The sequence below is a fragment of the Episyrphus balteatus genome, chromosome 2 (genome assembly GCF_945859705.1).
Source record: "Episyrphus balteatus chromosome 2, idEpiBalt1.1, whole genome shotgun sequence".
In the NCBI taxonomy this organism is placed as follows: domain Eukaryota; kingdom Metazoa; phylum Arthropoda; class Insecta; order Diptera; family Syrphidae; genus Episyrphus; species Episyrphus balteatus.
The window spans coordinates 133,195,021-133,217,686 of record NC_079135.1 but is presented as its reverse complement, the minus strand read 5'-3'; the positions used below and the strand labels follow the sequence as shown (position 1 = coordinate 133,217,686).

At 32.5% G+C, this 22,666-nt stretch overlaps 2 protein-coding genes across 6 annotated transcripts in view; one reads left to right on the top strand and one right to left on the bottom strand.

Annotated features, from left to right (window-relative positions):
* Positions 1 to 2,729: 2,729 nt before the first annotated feature.
* LOC129908916 (uncharacterized) lies at positions 2,730 to 3,927 on the bottom strand. Its single transcript, XM_055985753.1, has one exon. The coding sequence runs from the start codon at positions 3,516 to 3,518 to the stop codon at positions 2,742 to 2,744; it is 777 nt and encodes a 258-aa protein (XP_055841728.1). The 5' UTR covers positions 3,519 to 3,927; the 3' UTR covers positions 2,730 to 2,741.
* An 11,336-nt stretch (positions 3,928 to 15,263) lies between these two features.
* LOC129908901 (histone acetyltransferase p300) overlaps positions 15,264 to 22,666 on the top strand; it is a 32,418-nt gene continuing 25,015 nt past the window's right edge. For 3 of the 5 annotated variants that reach the window (XM_055985730.1, XM_055985729.1, XM_055985726.1), the window contains exons 1-4: positions 15,264 to 15,504; positions 16,875 to 17,579; positions 17,656 to 17,891; positions 17,989 to 18,166. In XM_055985730.1, coding sequence (XP_055841705.1) covers positions 17,504 to 17,579; positions 17,656 to 17,891; positions 17,989 to 18,166 — 490 coding nt within the window. In that variant the 5' untranslated portion in view covers positions 15,264 to 15,504; positions 16,875 to 17,503. Of the gene's footprint in view, positions 15,505 to 15,578; positions 16,694 to 16,874; positions 17,580 to 17,655; positions 17,892 to 17,988; positions 18,167 to 22,666 lie in introns of those variants that run through there. The other 2 variants (XM_055985727.1, XM_055985728.1) reach the window with 2 other exon arrangements.

Genomic DNA, 22,666 nt, shown 5'->3' with positions numbered 1-22,666 from the left:
TGCTTTTCGGAGATTCTCAACAAAGTCGCTTTCAATGTATTCATCTGTCGGATTATTGAAGAATTCTCCTGGTAATGCGAGTGTTTCGCCGTAAACCATTTCAGCTGGTGTTGCTTTCAGGTCTTCTTTGAAAGTTGTTCGGAGTCCGAGAAGTACGATAGGTAAGCTTTCAGTCCAATTACTGTCTGTGTGGCATTTAATAGCAGTTTTCAAAGTTCGATGCATGCGCTCAATCATACCATTTGCTTGCGGGTGGTATGCGGTTGTTCGAAAATGCTTTGCGCCTATTAAAATTGACAATTCTTTAAATAACTTAGACTCGAATTGCTTACCCTGATCGGTTGTAATTGCTTGAGGTACACCAAAATAAGCTATCCATCCACTAACAAGAGCTCTTGCAACAGTTTCTGCTACTATGTCTGGGATCGGAATTGCAGCTGGCCATCTTGAATATCGGTCGATACATGTTAAACAGTATTTGCAATCTCTTGACAATGGTAAAGGCCCGATGAGATCAATATTGATGTGCTTGAATCTGCGACTTGGTACTTTGAATTCCTCTAACGCTGCTCGATTATGTTGATTTATCTTGGATTTTTGACAGTTAACGCATTTTTCTACCATCTGCTTGATATCACTTTTCATATTTGGCCAGACAAATCGTTCGGTCATCAATTTGATTGTAGATCTTATGCCTGGATGAGCGATATTATGGGTCGAGTCGAATGCTTGTTTGCGGTAGTTTTTAGTAATATATGGACGAACACGAGATGTTGAAACATCGCATAAAAGTGTAACATTTGTACCAGGAATTTCGATGCGTTTAAGTTGCAATGAAGTGTCATCTTTCAAACTTGCGAGGTCTTCGTCGATTTTCTGATCATCAGCTAATTTTTCAAAATCAATTTGTTCGCCATTGAAAATTGATTCGACTCGAGATAGCAAATCAGCTACAATATTATCTGTGCCTTTAATATGACGAAAATCTGTGGTGAAAAGGCTGATGTAATTCAATTGATTGATTCGCTGAGGAATTTTGACATCTGGTTTTTGTGTAAAGGCAAAAGTTAACGGTTTGTGGTCTGTTAAGATTGTACAACTTCTGCCTTCAATAAGATGATGAAAATATTGGACTGATTTGTACGCTGCAAGTAACTCTCTATCGTATGTGCTTTTGACTTTTTGGGACTCAGTCATTTTCTTCGAATAGAATCCTAATGGTCTAAGTTCATCATTTACCAGTTCGTGAATTGCAGCACCAATGCAATAATTACTTGCATCGACATGAAGCACGAGTTTTGCATTTGAGCTAGGATGGGCTAAGAGAACTGCGTTTGCCAAATCATGTTTGCATTTTTCGAATGCTTGATCAGCTTCTGCGTTCCATTGAATGACGGATTTATCATTTTTCTTGTTGCCTTTAATGAGTTTTTGCAATTTTCCCTGAACAAAAGCTGCATGTGGAAGAGATCTACGATAGAAATTCAACATTGCGATAAATCTTTTGAGTTCAAAAGCTAAAGTAGGTTTTTTGAAGGATAACAAAGCTTCGATTTTTTCTTTTGTTGGGGCAATACCCTCTTTTGAGACTCTATGTCCCAAAAAGTTTACTTCAGATTGGGCGAATATGCATTTTGATATATTAATTCTCAAATTATTTTCGCGTAAACGCTGGAGAACAATACGAATATGCTCCACATGGTCTTCGGGAGTCGATGAAGCGATGCAAATGTCATCAATGTATACAATTACGAAATCTAAGTCTTGAAAAATTGTATTCATGAATCTTTGAAAGGTTTGACTAGCGTTACGTAGTCCAAAAACCATGACATTAAATTCAAACAGACCAAATGGGGTTGTAATAGCCGTTTTTTCGCGATCTTCTTCGGCGATTGGTATTTGATTATATGCACGTTCCAAATCGATTACTGAAAAAATGGACTTGCCGCACATTTTATGGGTGTAATCCTGAATATGTGGAATAGGATACCGGTCAGGTATGGTAACTGCGTTAAGACGACGATAATCACCACATGGTCGCCATTTACCTTTTTCTTTTTTGGGAGCCATGTGAAGGGGTGTAGCCCATTGACTACTACTTGGTTGGCAGATGTTTTGTTTCAACATGTAATCGAATTCGGCTTTCGCTATATTATACATTTCAGGATTTAATCGGCGAGGTTTCGAAAAAATTGGTGGACCTGTTGTAATTATGTGATGCCTAACTGTTGTTTCTGACGGAGAAATTGAAGCTTTGAATGGTTGTGTTAACTCTTTGTATTGTTCTAACAACGACTTAATATTATGTGGCAAATTTTGTGCAAACGTAAAAATTTGTTCGATTTTTTTATTACATGCAATTGCACTTACCCCAAGTCTTGTTGTTGTGTCGATGAGCTTTTTTCTTCGTAGATCAACTAGCAGTCCAAATTCGTGAATGAAATCTGCTCCGATTATTGGTCGAGTGACATCCGCAACAATAAACATCCAATCCATTTTTCTTCTAAGTCCGAAGTCGATTTGAATGATTTTTGTCCCGTATGTTTTGATTGGAGTTCCATTGGCAGCAAATAAGGAATATCTGTTGTCTGGTTTGTCATGTTTGGTGGGAGGTAAGACCGAAAAGTCTGCACCTGTGTCTACAAGATATCCTTGGTTTGTTTTTCGATCTCGGATAAATAAGCGACGGCTTTCATTTGTGTCAGCTCTGTGCAGTGTCGCTTCCGATGACAGAGCCTCCTTTAGTTTTCCGAGAGGTCGAATTTTTTGAATTGGCAAGGTTCAACGCATTTTTTTGCATCCTTGCCAAACCTGAAATGATAGCGACAAAGTGGAAGACGTGGTTTAGACTTACTGCGACTTTTGCTTAAATCTCTTTTTTGTGAGCCATGCTTTCTGCTTCCACCTGGTCTTGATGTTCTTAGTTCTTCGACTTGTTTTTGAAGTGCATCGATTCTTGATAAAATTTCAGATTGGCTTCCAACTGCTGATATGTTTGAGATGCTCTGCATTTCGGCCATCGTGTCAGCTTGCTTGGAAAGTGTCGTTAAATCGCCGGAACCAATGCAAATTACAGCTCTAATGTTGTCCGGAAGTCTTTCCAACCACAATGTTTTAAGCACATCATCGGAAAGTTGGTTTTTCGCAAGTTCTTTCATTTTTTTCAGAAGCTTAGATGGATCCAAGTCACCAAGCTCAACACTGTTTATCAATTTACGCAACTTCTTTTGATCAGAGTCAGTAAATTCTGCTATTATCACTTTTTTAAGTTCTTCATATTTATTTGTTTCTGGTGGATTTCTAAGTGAATCACTGACACGTGAAGAAACATTTTGATCTAATGAAGCAACGACGTAGTGATATTTTGTTATGTCGCATTTGATGCTAGCAATGTTGAACTGCGCCTCCATCTGAATAAAAAATAGGTCGGGTTGGTCTTGCAAAAATGGTGGTGGCTTGATAGAAACACGATGCAATTCGCCGCTAACGTTTTGTCTGTCCGGGACATCATCTGGCATTTTCAATTATTTTCTGTAGAACGTTCGAGAAATTTAAAAATCTTTCTATTTTCTTCCTATGCGTACTTTTTTCAACGTCGGGGTCACCAATATGGATAATGGTCTGGATTCAGACTTGACCAACATCCATTCAATAAAATTCAAGTTGAAAAATTAAAACACGAAAGCGTATCAAAAAACTAAAACAAATTATTTATTAAATTTAAAGAAAACAAGATTATTCTATGAAAATCTAAGAACGAATCATAAAAATAAAATTCTTAATAATCAAATGAAATTTCAAAGGTCGCTACGATAGTTAATTTAAATAGAGTGATTCGAATACATTGATAAATAAATATTGATTTGAAACTGAGTGAAATGAAAATTTTAAATAGTTAAGTAAATGAATGATAGTTATAATATATGTATAGCTGCTACAACTTAAAACTACTTTGCTATACTGAAAAAGTAGTTCAAAGCAGCTTTAAGTACTAAAAAGTAGATAAATATTTCCAAAGGAACGCAGCTAATATATGGAGCGCTTGTGCTGTTAGTTCCGTGAAGCTTTTATAGAGGGCTCTAGTTTCTTTAAGTTTTTTTGATGAGTGCATGCCTCCATTTTATTTTCATTTGATGGCTGTCATCAACAAGCATGTTTATTTACAGCTGCGGAACCGGACTCACACTGAAAAACGAAGGCAGCGACCCCTATCCATACATATGGCGTTACAATGTATTAGGTATAGGAACAAGCACTCCATATATTATATCCTCTAAGACGTTAAGTTCATCAGATTTTAAGTATCTATAATTATTTGTTTTTTCATTTTGTTCATACATTTTAGTTTTAATATACTCATTCACGGGCGTATTATTAAATTTGTAATACGTAAAAATGAAAAATTAAGGTGGATTTTTTTTTTTTGTAAAATGCTTTATTTTTAAAGGAGTCTTAAATCGCCAAGTTTGAAATTAAAAGAGCCAAATATTTATAAATCGGAAATCACGATTGTAAGTAGCGCGTGAAATGTTCAAGGAGCCTATTTGGCGAGAAAAAGCCAGCGCTGGCAACGCTGTTGCAGGTTGTAGAATACTCATAATGGGGAATCTAGTACAACAACTACATATTCCTATCTACTCGAAAAGAAGTTCATGAGTTGTTTGTAGTTTGTAATTCTACTAATCATATCTTCTTATGAGTAGTTTACCAACTCCAAAAGAACGCAGAATTTAGAATCTAAATTATATAAATTTAAACAATATGTAAAAAAAAAAATTTAAATAAAAAGTGCTGTCGGGAGGATGCAATACGGAGTTTTTAACAATTATAATGTGATTTAATACTAGTATTGAATAAAGAACAAAAATCCCCTGAAGAAGTAAGGAATTCTTACGAAACGTTGGGTAAAAGAATGGAATATAGTTTTTTTATTTATTCGCATTCCAAAAACAAAAAGACCAAAAGAGTATTAAAAAAGAATTGGTCAAACACATACAACAACATAAAAAATATTATTTCCGTTTCATTTGGAGGTGGTAAACAACTCATGAATAGATAATCTAGTACAGTGGAAAAAATACGTTGAAGGCTTGAACAAAAAGCAATATTAAAAATTTTCAAACTCATTTTATAGTAGTTTTACCGGCAAAAAAACTTTTAAAAAAAGTAATGTAGAAAGCTAAGGTATATTTCGGGTTCAAAGATTTTTGCTGGTGCTAGAAGAAAAAACGTGTTTAATTTTGTAATTTCTCCACTTATATTAAATTAAATTAAAAAAAAAAAAATGTCCAAAATTCTAGATTTTGCTTGAAAAAAAAAAACGATTTATTGCACATACTCTTTTTCACAAACGAATTGCGCTATACGAAGAAAATAAATTTTTGTACCTTTGTACCTACTTTTGCAAAATATGTATTATAGCTAATGTATAGTTCTAGTCAGAAAAACCATCACAAAATGAATTTGAAAATCTTAACTTTTGTAAATTTGCACTTTTCAGGCCAAAGGCCAAAATGGAAAAGTCAAAATTTTTAAGATTGTTTTTTTTTCAGGCTAAAAACTTAAAAAAAGTTTAGTTTTTGATTCAAAAATAAAGATGTACTGTATACTCTTTTTCTATATAGAATACATCAATAAAAGATTTTACATGACTGAAGCTGTATATTTAAGTTTTACAGAATTACAGAAACCCGTTTTTGCAAATTCGAAAAAAATTTTTGAAGAACCGAATTTCGAACTACGAAGTAAGACCCAAGGCTGTTAGCTTTTAATATAAATAAAAAATAATTTTGGTATTAAAATAATTAATTAAAATAATTTATTAAATTATTGTTACATATGTAGATGTTGTTTCCCATGTTATTGTTATATCGCTAAAATTATGTGTGGGGGGTAAAAGAGCCGATCCTGGCTACGGACATGTGCAAAAATTTCGAAATCTTTTCATAACTGGATCAGTTTCTTGTTCAAATACCTTCGAGATTTTTTTGTATTATTATTTAAACTTACCTCTATGGCATATTTGTAGACACGTGATGTATTGCGGTTGTATAACCAGGTATTGTCAAACATCAACCAAACATCATCGACATACTCCCAAGGATTACTGTACACTCCATCGATTAATTTATTTCTTATTTTTCCCAAGTCCATTGGTTTCTTAATAATATCAAAGTAAAGTAAGAGCTTGAGGGTCCACTGGCGATTTGAAATGAAGCGACTCCGGCTCATGGTGAAGAAGCTTATCGAGAATTGGTAATAAGGAGTTTTTCAATTCTTCAGAATCGAAGACACACCTCTTCACACAAGTTGGAATCAACGATGCGGGTATTACAGGCTTGTCGTCTTTTATGCATAACTTGCTAGTATTGCCTTGAGCATCAGTTTCATTCGTATGCATAGTATTGTTTGAAAATGATTTTTGGCAGTCTCAGTACAAAATAATAACTTTTTTAAGTAAAAATAATAATTAAATTTAAAATCGTTTTATTAAATTAATAGTGAAAAATAAACTTCTTTGTGTCTGCAAACTAAAAATGGGAAGTCAAGAAACAAAAAAATTGGAAACCGACCAAGTTTTCTATCTATTGGTTGGATATTCAAGATAAAGGTCTTCAGAGTCAGAGAAAATTATAGAGCGTCATATTTTGCACTTGAAATACTCATTAAAGTTATGAAGTGTAAAAAATGCAAAAATGCATTTTATCCGTTTGCGAACAACGTAGGTGGATGTACCTATTTCCGAACAGCTATAGCAGCCGAACACTTAAATATGTAAAAACAAACTGTTTTGTCCCGTTAGAAGTAAAAACTCGGTTAAACTAAAATCTATATTTTCTTGTTCAAATAGCTTTCAGTTTGTCGGAAAGATCAGATGCGTAAAACAATCGTATTTTTTTTTTTGTAAAAAAATAGTTTTAAATTGTTTTTATTTATTCCTATTTTAAACTGTTCTGCAATAGGAAACAAATTTTTATGAGTTTCCTTTCCCGGAACATGAACACTACTGTTTGGAACTAGGCAACTGCTATAAATTTCTTGTATATAGGGGAAGTGGGGGCAAGACCGCCCCTTTAGTGTTTAACTGCATTAAAAAAAAAAACAATAAAAAACATCATTTAATTAAAATAAATTCTTTATTCATTAAGTTAAACGTTTTTTGCAGGAACTCTCATTGTTATAATAAAAATAAAAAATACTGAACAAAAGATAATAAGTTTTGAAAAAAACATCTAACAAAAAACGGTATTGCCCCCACATGGGGGTAAGACAGCCCTATCAAATTCTGTTGGTAGTAAAACCGTTTCTTTCTGTAAAAATGGATTTTTTTCAATAAAAAGACACGTATGATATATCTTCATCGGTTCCCACCTTTTATTATAAAAAAAGAAAAATTTATGACTTTTAATTATTTTACTTTCAAAAGTACAAATTATTTTATACATATAGCCCAGGGAAATTAGTAATTTAAATCGCATTTTTCGCGGGACAAAATTTTTTTCATGGAATGTGTTCGGGTGGTTGTCCTTATCATAAAAGTCAATTTGTTGGGAAAATTGGAGGTTGGGAACAGCCGCCATCTTGGAAAAGAGATTGGTAGCGTTTTTATTGAATAGCTCCATTGTTATTCATTTTAACAGAAAATGACAAAGGTAGGACTTATTAACAATAAAATTATCTAAACAATGATATACAAAACAATTCCGTGAGTTGATTAAATAAAATTTTATAGTTGGTCAAAGTGCGGGTTTGTATCGCAAGGTTGGGACAAAATGACATTTTTTCATATATCTGACGAACTTTTGATTTGTTTGGATAATTCTTCAAGAATGAATTATAGTACTTATAATTACCTATAAAATGAGCCCACAATCGTTATTGTCACCATCGTATTGTAGAAGTAATCTAACTCCGAAACTCTCCATGTACTAGTCAAAAGTGAGAAAAAAGCTAGTTTTTTGCTAGTAGGCCGAGAAAATTTTGGGAGTAGAGGTATAACCAAAATATAAGTACGCAGTTTTGCTGCCATACTCGTGTTAATGTCGATTTCAAAGGTCTGACAACTCTAATTTTGGGCTTTATACGGGTTTTGGGGGGTTAAATAACGTAAGTTTTCCAGCTAACGTGAATGGGCTAAATTTATACTATTTGAAATTATAAATATAAAAGCTGATGCTCTATTATTTTTCCTAAATCTGGACACCTTAATCTCGGCTATGGGGTTAATAGAACTCACGATATAAGCTTTTTTAACTAACCATATCAGGCTTTTCAATTCAAATAAACAAACAAAAATCGAAACAAAAAAGCCTCTAAAACATAATCGTATAAACGGCTTATATCTTGAGTTCTATTGGTCACATCCTCAAGATTGGGGTGTCTAGATTTAGGAAAAATAATAGGGAATCAGCTTGTATATTTATAATTTCAAATAGTATAAATTTAGCCCATTCACGTTAACTGGAAAACTTACGTTATTTAACCCCCCAAAACCCGTATAAAGCCCAAAATTAGAGTTGTCAGACCTTTGAAATCGACATTAACACGAGTATGGCAGCAAAACTGCGTACTTATATTTTGGTTATACCTCTACTCCCAAAATTTTCTCGGCCTACTAGCAAAAAACTAGCTTTTTTCTCACTTTTGACTAGTACATGGAGAGTTTCGGAGTTAGATTACTTCTACAATACGATGGTGACAATAACGATTGTGGGCTCATTTTATAGGTAATTATAAGTACTATAATTCATTCTTGAAGAATTATCCAAACAAATCAAAAGTTCGTCAGATATATGAAAAAATGTCATTTTGTCCCAACCTTGCGATACAAACCCGCACTTTGACCAACTATAAAATTTTATTTAATCAACTCACGGAATTGTTTTGTATATCATTGTTTAGATAATTTTATTGTTAATAAGTCCTACCTTTGTCATTTTCTGTTAAAATGAATAACAATGGAGCTATTCAATAAAAACGCTACCAATCTCTTTTCCAAGATGGCGGCTGTTCCCAACCTCCAATTTTCCCAACAAATTGACTTTTATGATAAGGACAACCACCCGAACACATTCCATGAAAAAAATTTTGTCCCGCGAAAAATGCGATTTCATGCCCATATTTTGACTAATTGCCCTGAGCTAATAAAAGTTAAGAATTTAGTAAAAAAAAAACACACAAAATTAACCGTTACTTTTTGTGGTCTCAACTGATCTTGCTCATATTTACAGACATGATCTATCTTACTAGAAGCCACTTATTTTATATTACAAGTGTTGCCAATTTTAATTTTTTTCATATAAATAGTACAAAAATGGTCTTGCCCCATAGGCGGGCAAGACCGACTTGCCCCCACTTCATCTACATATATATTATTTTTTAAATGTTTACACAAATTTATAAATATTTTAACAAAATAAATAATTATTATTCATATTTCCTAAAAACATGCACTTCGCATTTCTCCCTTAAATACAATCCACATCATGCAGGCGACAGATGTTGAAGCTTTGAAATGGCTCAAGAGTCACTGCCGAGCTTCAATATGGAAATGTACCAGTTTAAAAGGCAACCAAAGTTGGAAAATACCTAGGTGACAAAAACAAACTTCTGCGAACTTGTGCACGTTCTAGAAAATAAAGACCGTTTTGGTTTTACACAAAATGTATTGCGCAGATATGGAATTTATCCTTTCGACCCTAACGTGGTCGAAAATGCATCCATTATAACTTTCTCTAATGTGTCTACCAACCATTTTGTAAAGTTTTTTTTCTTCAAAAAATAATTTTTTACAGCGTTTTTACTTTTGAATTTGCGTTAACTGTTCGGATGAATTCACCCTTCTTCCCAAGGATAGACATTTTGCACAATTTATGCAAAACTTAATTATATAAAAAATAATAAATTCCTTCCTGGCCCTTCTCCTTTTAATTTTTACATATTGATTATTATACAGGGTGTCCCAAAAGTTAGCGTCGAAACAAAAACGGTAGATAGGGTAGGTGGTGACAGTTATCAGAAAAATAATAAAAAAAAATCGCAGCCATATACTTTGTGAGTTATGGGCATTCGAAAAAAAGTCGAAAAAATGGTCACCCTGTGACGGTTTTTCATGTGCCGTGACTACAAATCTTAATTTTTTTTTCTTTTGTTACAGAATCTTGAATAACCCTGCTATCAATTGCATTCAAAAATGTTAACTCAGCTGCATCAGTTTTAAAGAAAATATTACTTTTTTACCCAACTAAGTACAAAAAAATTTTACATGACTCTAATTCAATGAGCCGTAGTGTAAAAGAAATGCAGTACGATGTTTTGGCAAGTTGCCTTAAAAGTTGTTGTGTTCAATTCTCTTTTCAAAATGGTATAACATTGTCGAGATAAAATTTTTTTTCTTAAGAAATCCGACTTTTTTATTAGGTAATTTTTCCATATTATTAAAGTTTTTGTATTCTGAAAGGTTCTGAAAGGGTATATCCCTGTTCATTTTTTTGAGTGAATTTCGTTTTAATTCAAAATGTTCCTCAACCACTTTTCCTCGATGTACAAATTATAGATTGGGGCATAGTTTTAATATGTATTTTTTAAGATACTTTCTTTTTTCGGGCATTGTATATATATTCTTATAGTACTCTCATGAAGTAGAATTTTCTGTTTTGCGTCGCCACCGCTGGGATCGCTAGTTTATTTTATGTTTGAACCTTATGCAGAAAATTGAAGTGCAGATCTACCAAAAGATGTCGCTAAAGTATTTTCATGGATTGATAGTACTATAGAAATATATATACAATGTTTCGGGTTAGAGCGACATCTAAGTTCCGATATTTGGTACCCATCTGATACTTCCATTCGTTCCCGCGAGAGGTCGGAAGTGTCAGTGATGAGTTTGACGTTCATCACTGAATCATTGTATATATATTTCTATAGTACTATCAATCCATGAAAATACTTTAGCGACATCTTTTGGTAGATCTGCACTTCAATTTTCTGCATAAGGTTCAAACATAAAATAAACTAGCGATCCCAGCGGTGGCGACGCAAAACAGAAAATTCTAGTTCATGAGAGTACTATAAGAATATATCTGTGGCAACAAGGAATAACAACATAAGTCAACTTATGTCGAAATTGAGATTTTCACAAAATCTGATGCACAATAAGCGATTCTATCTACCATATTTTTTTCGTATTTTTATCTTAAGCGGTTTATGAATTACAGGTAAATGAAAAATGACATTAGCATTGACTTCTTATGGGAAGCCAAACTTTCAAAACGCTCTCCTGAAAAGTTGTAAAAACTGACTTATGTTGTTTTTCCTTGTTGCCACAGATATATACAATAGGTGTGTTTTTTATTACAACCGGTCTTAACTGGACAAAAAAAACGCAGTCTGGGCTAAGCAATTTACATGTTAAATACAACAACACCTTAGCCCCTTGGGCTTAGTTGTTTAGCCCGGAGATTTCTCTGGGCTTAACTTTTTGAAGAGTTTTAAATCTGTGCTACCAAACTAATTTTCTCATAAATTGTTTAGAATTTGTTTAAAAACGTGAAAACTCACGTTTGGAAGGACAAAATGTATTAAAATTGTGAAACATGAAAAATACAAGAAAATTACGAAAGCGGAAAATATATGACAACTCTAAATTTTTGTTGTGTCTGCTGTTTTCGGAACACTCAATATACAGTGCTGCCAAGATTTCAGGTTAAGCCCCGAGGCGTTTTTTTTGCCCAGTTAAGACCGGTGGTAATAAAAAACACACCTAATGACTGAATTCGGAATTCCGCACGAAAGAAAATTATCTCGTTAACCGGGTGAAAACCAAAACAAACCAATCTTTTTGAGGACGCGCGCGATTTTAAAGAATTGTTTTTTTTTTTTTTTTTGAAAAAAAAGTCATACACAACAATTTCAAGTGTTTTTTTTTTTTCTATTATAACTTTATGTAGTGTCTAAAAATGGAAAAAATTATGAAATTTAAAATACATTTCTATGCTCTATTTATTAACTTCGTTTTTATAACGATGGTGAGGAGCTTCTCGTCATGACCAATTTCCCACCTAAAAGACTCATATAACCCTCGTTAGGAACTTTTCAGAAAGGCCCCTTTTTTTCGCACTCCTATTAAACCTATGAGAAGTACAATGTAAAAGTGAGGGAGGGGATATAAAAGGAGGACAAAAAAAAAAATTAAATTGTGTTGCATTTATATTAACTTATTTTTATAAACCAAGTTCATCTGAGGAGCTAGGTTGATACTAATAGTATAAAAGATATATACTTTAAACTTTACACCAATTTTGACTGTTTTTATATTTTATTTTAACTATTTAACACAAAAAAATAATTACAAAAACGCACTTGAGATTTTTTAAGTGTGAATAAAAATCAAACACTTTCCAACAAACGTCATTATATTATGACACTGTGAGATCTTCTAAACAGAAGTCCGGAGAAGCTTTATACTATGTTTACAGATAATTTTTCATCACACTTTAATCCCACTATAAGATACTCCTAAGAAATGTCTTAGAAGTATAAATATCAGCGTTTACTGATAATTTTTTACCATGGGTAGTACACCAGATTTATAGCATAGGTGCGAATAGCCCTTTATGCTCGAAACTCGGAAGCATGTTAGTTGGGTTCTTTGCTTGGAGGATATAATAGGTGTGTTTTTTATTACAACCGGTCTTAACTTGACAAAAAAAACGCAGTCTGGGCTAAGCAATTTACATGTTAAATACAACAACACCTTAGCCCCTTGGGCTTAGTTGTTTAGCCCGGAGATTTCTCTGGGCTTAACTTTTTGAAGAGTTTTAAATCTGTGCTACCAAACTAATTTTTTCATAAATTGTTTAGAATTTGTTTAAAAACGTGAAAACTCACGTTTGGAAGGACAAAATGTATTAAAATAGTTTTTCTAGCATACATTTTTGTATCTCTTTGTAAAACATATATGAAAAATACAAGAAAATGACGAAAGCGAAAAATATGACAACTCTAAATTTTTGTTGTGTCTGCTGTTTTCGGAACATTCAATATTCAGGTTAAGCCCCGATGCGTTTTTTTTTGTCCAGTTAAGACCGGTGGTAATAAAAAACACACCTAGAATGTTCCGAAAACAGCAGACACAACAAAAATTTAGAGTTGCCATATTTTTCGCTTTCGTCATTTTCTTGTATTTTGCATGCATGTTTTACAAAGAGATACAAAAATGTATGCTAGCAAAACTATTTTAATACATTTTGTCCTTCCAAACGTGAGTTTTCACGTTTTTAAACAAATTCTAAACAATTTATGAAAAAATTAGTTTGGTAGCACAGATTTAAAACTCTTCAAAAAGTTAAGCCCAGAGAAATCTCCGGGCTAAACAACTAAGCCCAAGGGGCTAAGGTGTTGTTGTATTTAACATGTAAATTGCTTAGCCCAGACTGCGTTTTTTTTGTCAAGTTAAGACCGGTTGTAATAAAAAACACACCTAATATATGGAGTGCTTGTTCCTATACCTAATACATTGTAACGCCATATGTATGGATAGGGGTCGCTGCCTTCGTTTTTCAGTGTGAGTCCGGTTCCGCAGCTGTAAATAAACAAGCTTGTTGATGACAGCCATCAAATGAAAATAAAATGGAGGCATGCACTCATCGAAAAACTTGAAGAAACTAGAGCCCTCTATAAAAGCTTCATGGAACTAACAGCACAAGCACTCCATATATTAAAACCTCTAAGGTTCTTTGTTATGGTTTTCGCCGAGTTTAAACCGTCAAAATGGTAACTGTAAAAAGAAAGAGAAGACGGGGACAAATGTTCGAACTTCCCAATAGAAAGCAAAATTAGATATTGTTTTTGTTTTACTTGTAAAATTGATACTGATCCAGATCTACATGAATAATAAAACACAGCTATTGCATACTTTAGTTGCGTTTCTATTTCTATTGGTCGAGTTTGTATCTATTGTAATTCGGAAGAGACTAATATCGATTCGTGAATGTGAATTCGAAAATTTTATCAATCATTTCAATTTAAATGTGTTGCTTAGTAGAGTGTTATATCCACATCATGATAAATTTATTTTACAAAATGAAAAGTTTCATAAAATTAACTTTAGAAATTTCATAATAAAAAAATATCATTGACCTACTATATATGGACTGCTAGTCGTTTGACTTTTCCATAGAAAAATTGAAAAAAAAAATGATTCCACATCTTTCTAGCTCTACTAGCGGTATAACCTTAGTCGGCGAAAAGAGGAAACTTTTAGTGAATGACATCTGTCGTTAAAAGGTAGTGCTTTCTCTGTTTTTCTATATTTGTTCCTTTCGCACTTCGTCAAAAATGTTGCACTTATTCTCCGCTTTTTTTTTAGGGCGCTAGTATCGCGAAGAAACAAGTGGAACCAACCTGAATATGCTTCTAGCAGTCCATATATATTAAGTCAATTACCCCGTTTGTATGACCGATTTAAAGATCGAATTGAAACTGAATCGAAATTTCGATCCAGGTATATGGAAGTACCAGATCGAGGAATCGAATTGAAATAGAATCGAAAACACAATTTTTCTTTTAAATATATTTGCAGTAAAATAGAAAAATCTAACCAAAAACAAAGTGAAAGTAAAACTAGATATCATAATACATACATACAGTAAAATTTTCAAATAAGAAGACAATCACACACAATTTCCACCATAAATTATATCTCGAGTATTCAATTCGTTTGGTATGTATGCATATTTTCGATTCGATTCAGCTCCCCCAGTCGGATCGGATCGACAAATCCGGATTCAATTCGATTCAGGTATATATAGACCTAAATCCTGATTCAATTCGGATTCAAATCGCCATACAAACGGGGTAAATGAAAAATATCACATTATCATAAAAATAAAAAAAATTAATATGAAATGCAAACGTTACCTTAATACTTCTTTCTATTACTAACGCCATCTGACAGAATGCTGCAACACTAAGAAAAAAATCACCCAATCAAATGCCTCAACTACCGTCACATGTCCTCCTTTCACCAATTCGCACTGAGCTCGCGTATAATGGCGGAAAATGTCTATGTATGCAGCTCAATGAACGCAAAAGAAAAGGTCAACCATATTATTACCCCTCATTCAACATACAACAAAACAGTACAGAAAATATGTTATAGAGAGCCAAATGAGAGAGTAGTTGTATCTTTATTATTCACATACATATACCTCTTTCAAACTCAACTACACACCGACACTAGCACCACACACATCATTTCACATTTGATTGTGCTCTGCCGTTGGTGTGTCTACAACGACGGGCAGACGAAGACGACTTTTTCTCGCCATCAACATATAAGTCCGCCATTTTGAACAAATCGGAGTCTCGGTTGTTCTTCGTCGTCGAACAAAAAATTTTTACTCAGAATTTTCTTCATCCCAGAAATTTTGTGAAAATTTTTCTCTAATAAAATTGTAAATAATTAAATTTCCTTAATAATTTTTTCCCATGCATTAAATTATGGTAAATCAAATTAATGTAAAAAAAAGTGATTATGTTTTTGCATTTTAATTAGTTTTTTCGGTGTAAAAATGAAAAAAAAAAATATTTGGATTTTCTTCTTTTCGCCTTCGCCTTCTTCTGTGTGTCCAACAAAAAAAAAAAATTCAATTCAAATTTTTCTTCTCGATTCGCTTCGAATATTCGTCGTTCGTTTCTCGTCGTACATATTTTCGCTTCATTCGTTCGTTCGTTCATCGTTGGGTTTCTTTCTTTTCTCTTGTAATAATATAAAATTGTGTGTGCGAGAGTTTTGTATAGTGTATATATTGCGAGTGAGTGTATATGTGTGTGTTAGTGTGGGGCGAGCGAGCAAACGAACAAAAATTAATACTTCTCATCTGTTCTATCTCACCATAAGCGATATGCGCCCTAGCAAACTGACTGAATAAGAACTATTAACGGCGAAGAGATTTTCAAAGATTCAAGTTGAATGCAAAACAAAGATCGATGCAGTTGTTAGAAAGTTAGAATGAAAAAGCTATATATGTACTCACACAGTGGACCACAAAAATCGCAATAAATATTATTTTCCTTTTTTTTCTCAATAAGATTCGGGGATCGTCGGATCAGTTGGTTTTTCTTCACACTCACTTAGTTTTTAATTCGCCTTGACAAGCGAATTAAAAAAAAAAAAACTTAATTGTTGTTAAGTTTTTTTTTGTTTTTTTTTTCTTCCGGAAAAAGAAATTTTTTTTTAATTTTCGAAATTAAATTTTTCGAAATATGCAAGTGTTTTTATTTGAATAAATATTTTCATATTCAATAATAAATAAGACCAAAATGTTCAATGTATGTGTTTGTAGATAGTTTTTGCTTGATATGACAACTCTCGAATCGAATGGGTGAAATTTTCTCTTTTTCCTCATCATCGTCGCTACTGTCGCTGCTCGACTCGCTCGCCATCGCCATGACCATCATCGCCGCCGCAGTCTTTGCATTCGCATTCTTCTTGAATTTGAGACTTTCTTGCTCTCTTTTTGATTTGAGTTTAGTTCTGATTTTATGATAAAAGTTATTAACTTCCTCATCAAACAAAAATGTCCTAAAAAATGCCCTTAAAATTTCCCAAAAAAATTGTCTTAAAACTCAAGGCCATTTATTTGGCAAAGGAACAAACTTGAGTCTAAACCCGCGTTTCTAACTCTCTTAGGTTTGTCAAAAATCCAAAAAAAATTGAATTGAATTTTTTTTAACATAATTTTTAGACGACAGCAGAAAGTCGTCCAAAAGTTGTGTCTGCCTCTTGTTCTCGTCCCTGTTGTTTTCTTGCCTCTTTGGTATATCTACTAACTAAGTTTTATGCCTGTTTTTTTTTTTTTTCAATACTTTAGCAGCAAAACCAGCAACATTTAAACCATCAGCAAAACTAAGTAAAAAAAAAAAACTTAAAAAAAATGTGCAAATGGAGGAAACGCAAAACCTCAATAGTTTTTTCATTTTTCTTAAAAACAAATACAAAAGAACTTAAAAAATGAAAAAAAATGCAGTTCAAAAACTGTTTTCTAAAAAAAAACAAAAAAACACTATACGAATTTTCCTTGCAATTTTTTAAATAAGGAAAAAAAAATCAGCCTAAAAATATGCAATATATTTTTATGCCCGTAAACATTATTTTTTGTGTTTTTTATTTTGTGTTTTAAAAACTAAAAAAAAAAACTTCTTTAATGTGATGATTGTCGTCGTCTCTTTGGAATCTAATTATAAATATCGTCGAATAAATAAATAAAAAAAAAATAATGAAAATGTTAAGCCATCTTTTTGGATAGAACAGAAAACTAAACCAAAAGAAATTTCAAAAAACAGAATTTTAAAAAAATCGTTGTTTAAGTTAACAACAAAAAAAAAAATAAACTTTAAATTGCATTTTCATTTTTGTGAAAAAAAAACAAAGAACAAACTATAAACAATATAAGTGCTTAAGAGTTAAAAAAAAATACAAAAAAATCAATCTCACCTCACAATGGCGGATCACCTGGATGAGCCGCCTCAAAAGCGGGTTAAAATGGAGCGCTTTCCCCAATCGTCCAGTGATGCCGGTAAATACTTACCTTTTCCCAACACATAAACCATTTTCATTTTTTTTTATAACTTTTTTCTTTTTATCAAAAACAGCGGAAGTTCTATCAAATATATTTGGTCTTGAGGACAATCTACCAGATGAATTGGTCTCAACAGGTAATGCGTGGGGCGATCAGATGGGCGGAGGTGGTAATAAACCACCAGCCCAAGGACCCGGGCCAGGTGGCCCACAAATGAATGGTGGCGATGATCCTAGTGGAGGAGTTTCAAATAATACTTTGCGTCAGTTGCATCATCAACATCATTTGCAGCAGTTATTGCAACAACAGGTACACAACTCAATTCCATACTATGCGTTTTTTAAAATCTTACTTCCTATTTGATTGATTTTTAATAATTTTTTTCTTGTTTTTGAATGATTTACAGGGTAATAAAAATGCTATGGTTGGTAATACTATGGGTCTTAATCAATTGGGAAGTAAAAGTCCAAATTTGCAATCACCAACGGGAATGCAAGGTGGAATGCAAGGCAATATGGCAATGGTTAATCCGATGCCTATGTCAATATCGAATAATGGAACACAGACGATTAATGCAATGCCTGGTAAGTTTTTTTTTTTTTAGTTTAATTTTTTTAATATCAAAAACTATAAATAAAAGAATTTAATAAATGCATTTTTATGCATTTTCGCTCAAACAAATTTACCTATAAAAATTATGTTAGGCCGTGTGCGAATTGGGTTAAAATGTTGGCTAAATTTTCTACCACATTTAAATTTTGACGTTTGGTTAAAAAAGGGACCAAATTTATATTTTTGCTGTTCGGTTAAATGAGACACTTTTTTAGCACAACTTCGATTAAACTTCCCTCAAGATAAAACAAAATTACCCTCAAAAATGTTTTTTTTTTTATATTCAATTCATTTTTTTTTTAACAAAACTCAGCTGAAAAAAATATAAAAAATAAACAACCTATTCATACATTTTTAATTTTTCAAGATGAATAATAAAATTTGAGGAAGTACTTTATATTAATACTTCAACATTTCTTAAAATAATAACGCATTATAACAAAAATAATACATTGATCTTTCTATCTTGAGAAACGCCAAATTTTAACCACTAGTGTCAAATTTTAACCTGCTTCGCAGCTGGATTAATTTTAACCCATTTTATTCAACATGTTATTGTCAAAATTCAAACTATCTTCAAACTTTAACCAACATTTTAACGCAATTCGCACATGGCCTTAAAAGATCAGAAGAAATATAAAAATTGTTTGTGTACCTATACGGTGACTATATTTTTTTAATTTCAAATAATGAACTTAAACAAAAATTGAGCCCAGTTTTTAATTCTGAATAATTTTTTTTCTTTGTTGTTTCAAAAAATACTTTAATTAAACAAAATACAACACAAATATTCAGAATGCATTAGTTAATTAAAATTCATTTTACAGAAAGAGAATGAAATGAGTTTAAAAATCTTTATTATTACATAAAATAAATTTACTAAAAATAACACTAGCCTGTTAACCCTTTACTTCCTAGTGGTTTCACCATGAAACCACTTATTAATTATTTTTTATTGCAATAACCAAAATTTGAAAATTGTTGCATGAGCTATTGCATTATGAGTAGTGCAACCAACAAAAAATGTAATGTCTGTATAAAAGTTAATGTTTAGTTAAAAAAATGCAGGATTTGTTAGGGTTTTCTCAATTTTTCAAGTAGCCTTACGCTTAGAGCTATAAAATAAAATAACTGTAACACTGAAAGAAAATGATTTTAATTGTTCTTCAATCTATGTAATATGTTAACATGTTTTTCATCAGAAAATTTTCTTTTCCAATCTAAATACTAGTTTAATAAGACTTTTTGGTAAAACACATTGGTTTGTACGCGCATTTTTATCTTTAAGTTTTTTTTTTTACTAAAAAATTGACTTCAACTTTTGTACTCTCAGCTCAAAACATTCCTTATACAATGTAATTACTAGTTCAATCATTATTTTTTCGTTTTCGTGTTTAATAAGAAAATATCAAAACTTTTTCTCAAGATTTTTGTAATTTTTCGTGAAAAAAATTTTTAAAAAAGTTATTCCGGGAACAAAGGGTTAAGAAATTTGCATTAGCAAAAGTTTTAGTGGTTAACATAACTAAAGTTTGTTTGTTTTATCGAAATAAGAACCAATTTGTGAATTCGGATTGGGATTAAAAAAGAACAAAATATTAAATATAAAACTAACTATATCGGGGCTTACAATTGAATCATTTATTTTCAAAACATGATAAGTCCATTCGTTCAAAAAAATTTTCTGACTTAATATTTTATTTATAATTAAATATTATTCTTATAATTCAAAGTATATTAAGATTTAAATTCTTAAGGATTAATAAAATCAACGTTTTTGTGGGTTAAGAAAAAATATATTCAAAATGGACTTATCATGTTTCGAAAATAATCGATTCAATTCAAATAAATAAACAAAAAATTAAACACTAAAGTTTCCCAAACATTACAGCTTATATATTTTTTTTTAAATACTATCAGATTTAGTCGAAGAGAGCTTATAGCAAGCAACGTCAAACACTAGATTTGCCAACACAATGAACTGTATTTTCACTACCTCATCACTTAGTGCAACGTTAGTAGATAGTAAGCAAAACTCACTACAAAAAAGCATACATTAAGAAATCAATTTTAAAATAAACTAAAAACACAAAGAAATAAAACTACTCTGAACATTTAAGATCGTGGTAAACTGGTGTTAAATAATTTTTTTATTTATATTAAAATCAAAAACATTTGTGTTAAAATTAATAAGTTTGCATATGCGAGTAAAATGTTGGGGTAGATTAATTACAGAAATCTATGGCACGAAAATTGTAACCTCCTCCCCTACAGTTAAAATTAATAGAATTAAGATCAGATGCATCAATAACAACTATGAGAAGTTGGAGAATAAATCCAAGATAATTAATAAGCTTCCTTTGAGAAAAAGTCTGCATCTGAAGGAGATTTATCCTATGTTCGTAAAGGAAAAAATTAAAAGGATCAGTCCACGTTGAACAGATTCTAGGTGGGGGTGGCTTTGTGAACAATTAGATTTATGTGTTCCGTGAAATCATGTTTGTAGTGAAAATTAACTCCAAGGTCTTTCAAGCTTTGAACACTAAGTAAAGTGTGTTGGGTTATTCTATAATCAAACAATCTTGGAGTTCGTTTCTTGGAAAATGTCATTGTCTATTAGTTGGGTCGAGAAATATATTAAATATTTTCTTGCAAAAATAATCAGTTAACGGACTTAATGCATTTGTAGATTTTCATAACGCCTGAAAAAAAAACATAAGAATGTTAATGAAAAAAAAGCAATTAGACCGAGAGCCCAGAGCAGATTTTGGGAGTTTTTGGATAACCGAAAATGAGTCATATGTATGTGTAGGTAATAGCGTCCTGATGAAGAATTCGAAAGTCTGGCAGGTTTATTTCACGGCATTCTATGGTTTATGGGGAGTTGAAAAATGCATTTTTTCCGATTTTTGTGTCGAGTATATAACCACTTTAATTCATATAGAGCCGATAGAGGGTGATACCTTGATTGCAAAAAGTTCGGTCCCAGACGTTTTATTCGAGGCATTACCCCCGCCAGACGTCCTTGAAGATTCGCGAAATGGCGATTTTCATACAAAAGTCAGAATATTATTTTTTGCAAGATATATAACCGTCTGGTGGTACCTATTAAAAAATCATAACTACCCCCTGATAGAAAATAAATTAGTGCCAGACGTTTTAAATACGGCATTACCCCCGCCAGACGTCCTTGAAGAGTCGCGAAATGGCGATTTTCATACAAAAGTCAGAATATTATTTTTTACAAGATATATATCCGTCTGGTGGTACCTATTAAAAAATAACCACTAACCCTTGATAGAAAATAAATTAGTGCCAGACGTTTTAACCACGGCATTACCCCCGCCAGACGTCCTTGAAGAGTCGCGAAATGGCGATTTTCATACAAAAGTCAGAATATTATTTTTTGCAAGATATATAACCGTCTGGTGGTACCTATTAAAAAATCACCACTACCCCCTGACATAAAATCAATTAGTGCCAGACGTTTTAACCACGGCATTACCCCCGCCAGACGTCCTTGAAAAGTCCTGAAATAGCGATTTTCATACAAAAGTCAGAATATTATTTTTTGCAAGATATATAACCGTCTGGTGGTACCTATTAAAAAATCACCACTACCCCCTGATATAAAATAAATTAGTGCCAGACGTTTTAACCACGGCATTACCCCCGCCAGACGTCCTTGAAGAGTCCTGAAATAGGATAATACCGTGGTTAAAACGTTTGGCACTAATTTATTTTATATCAGGGGGTAGTGGTGATTTTTTAATAGGTACCACCAGACGGTTACATATCTTGCAAAAAATAATATTCTGACTTTTGTATGAAAATCGCCATTTCGCGACTCTTCAAGGACGTCTGGCGGGGGTAATGCCGTGGTTAAAACGTCTGGCACTAATTTATTTTCTATCAAGGGTTAGTGGTTATTTTTTAATAGGTACCACCAGACGGATATATATCTTGTAAAAAATAATATTCTAACTTTTGTATGAAAATCGCCATTTCGCGACTCTTCAAGGACGTCTGGCGGGGGTAATGCCGTGGTTAAAACGTCTGGCACTAATTTATTTTCTATCAAGGGTTAGTGGTTATTTTTTAATAGGTACCACCAGACGGTTATATATCTTGCAAAAAATAATATTCTGACTTTTGTATGAAAATCGCTATTTCAGGACTATTCAAGGACGTCTGGCGGGGGTAATGCCGTGGTTAAAACGTCTGGCACTAATTTATTTTATATCAGGGGGTAGTGGTGATTTTTTAATAGGTACCACCAGACGGTTATATATCTTGCAAAAAATAATATTCTGACTTTTGTATGAAAATCGCCATTTCAGAACTATTCAAGGACGTCTGGCGGGGGTAATGCCGTGGTTAAAACGTCTGGCACTAATTTATTTTATATCAGGGGTTAGTGGTAATTTTTTAATAGGTACCACCAGACGGTTACATATCTTGCAAAAAATAAT

Excerpts from the sequence above, each read along its gene's own strand:
- LOC129908916 (XM_055985753.1), bottom strand. The coding sequence starts at position 3,518 with ATGCCAGATGATGTCCCGGACAGACAAAACGTTAGCGGCGAATTGCAT.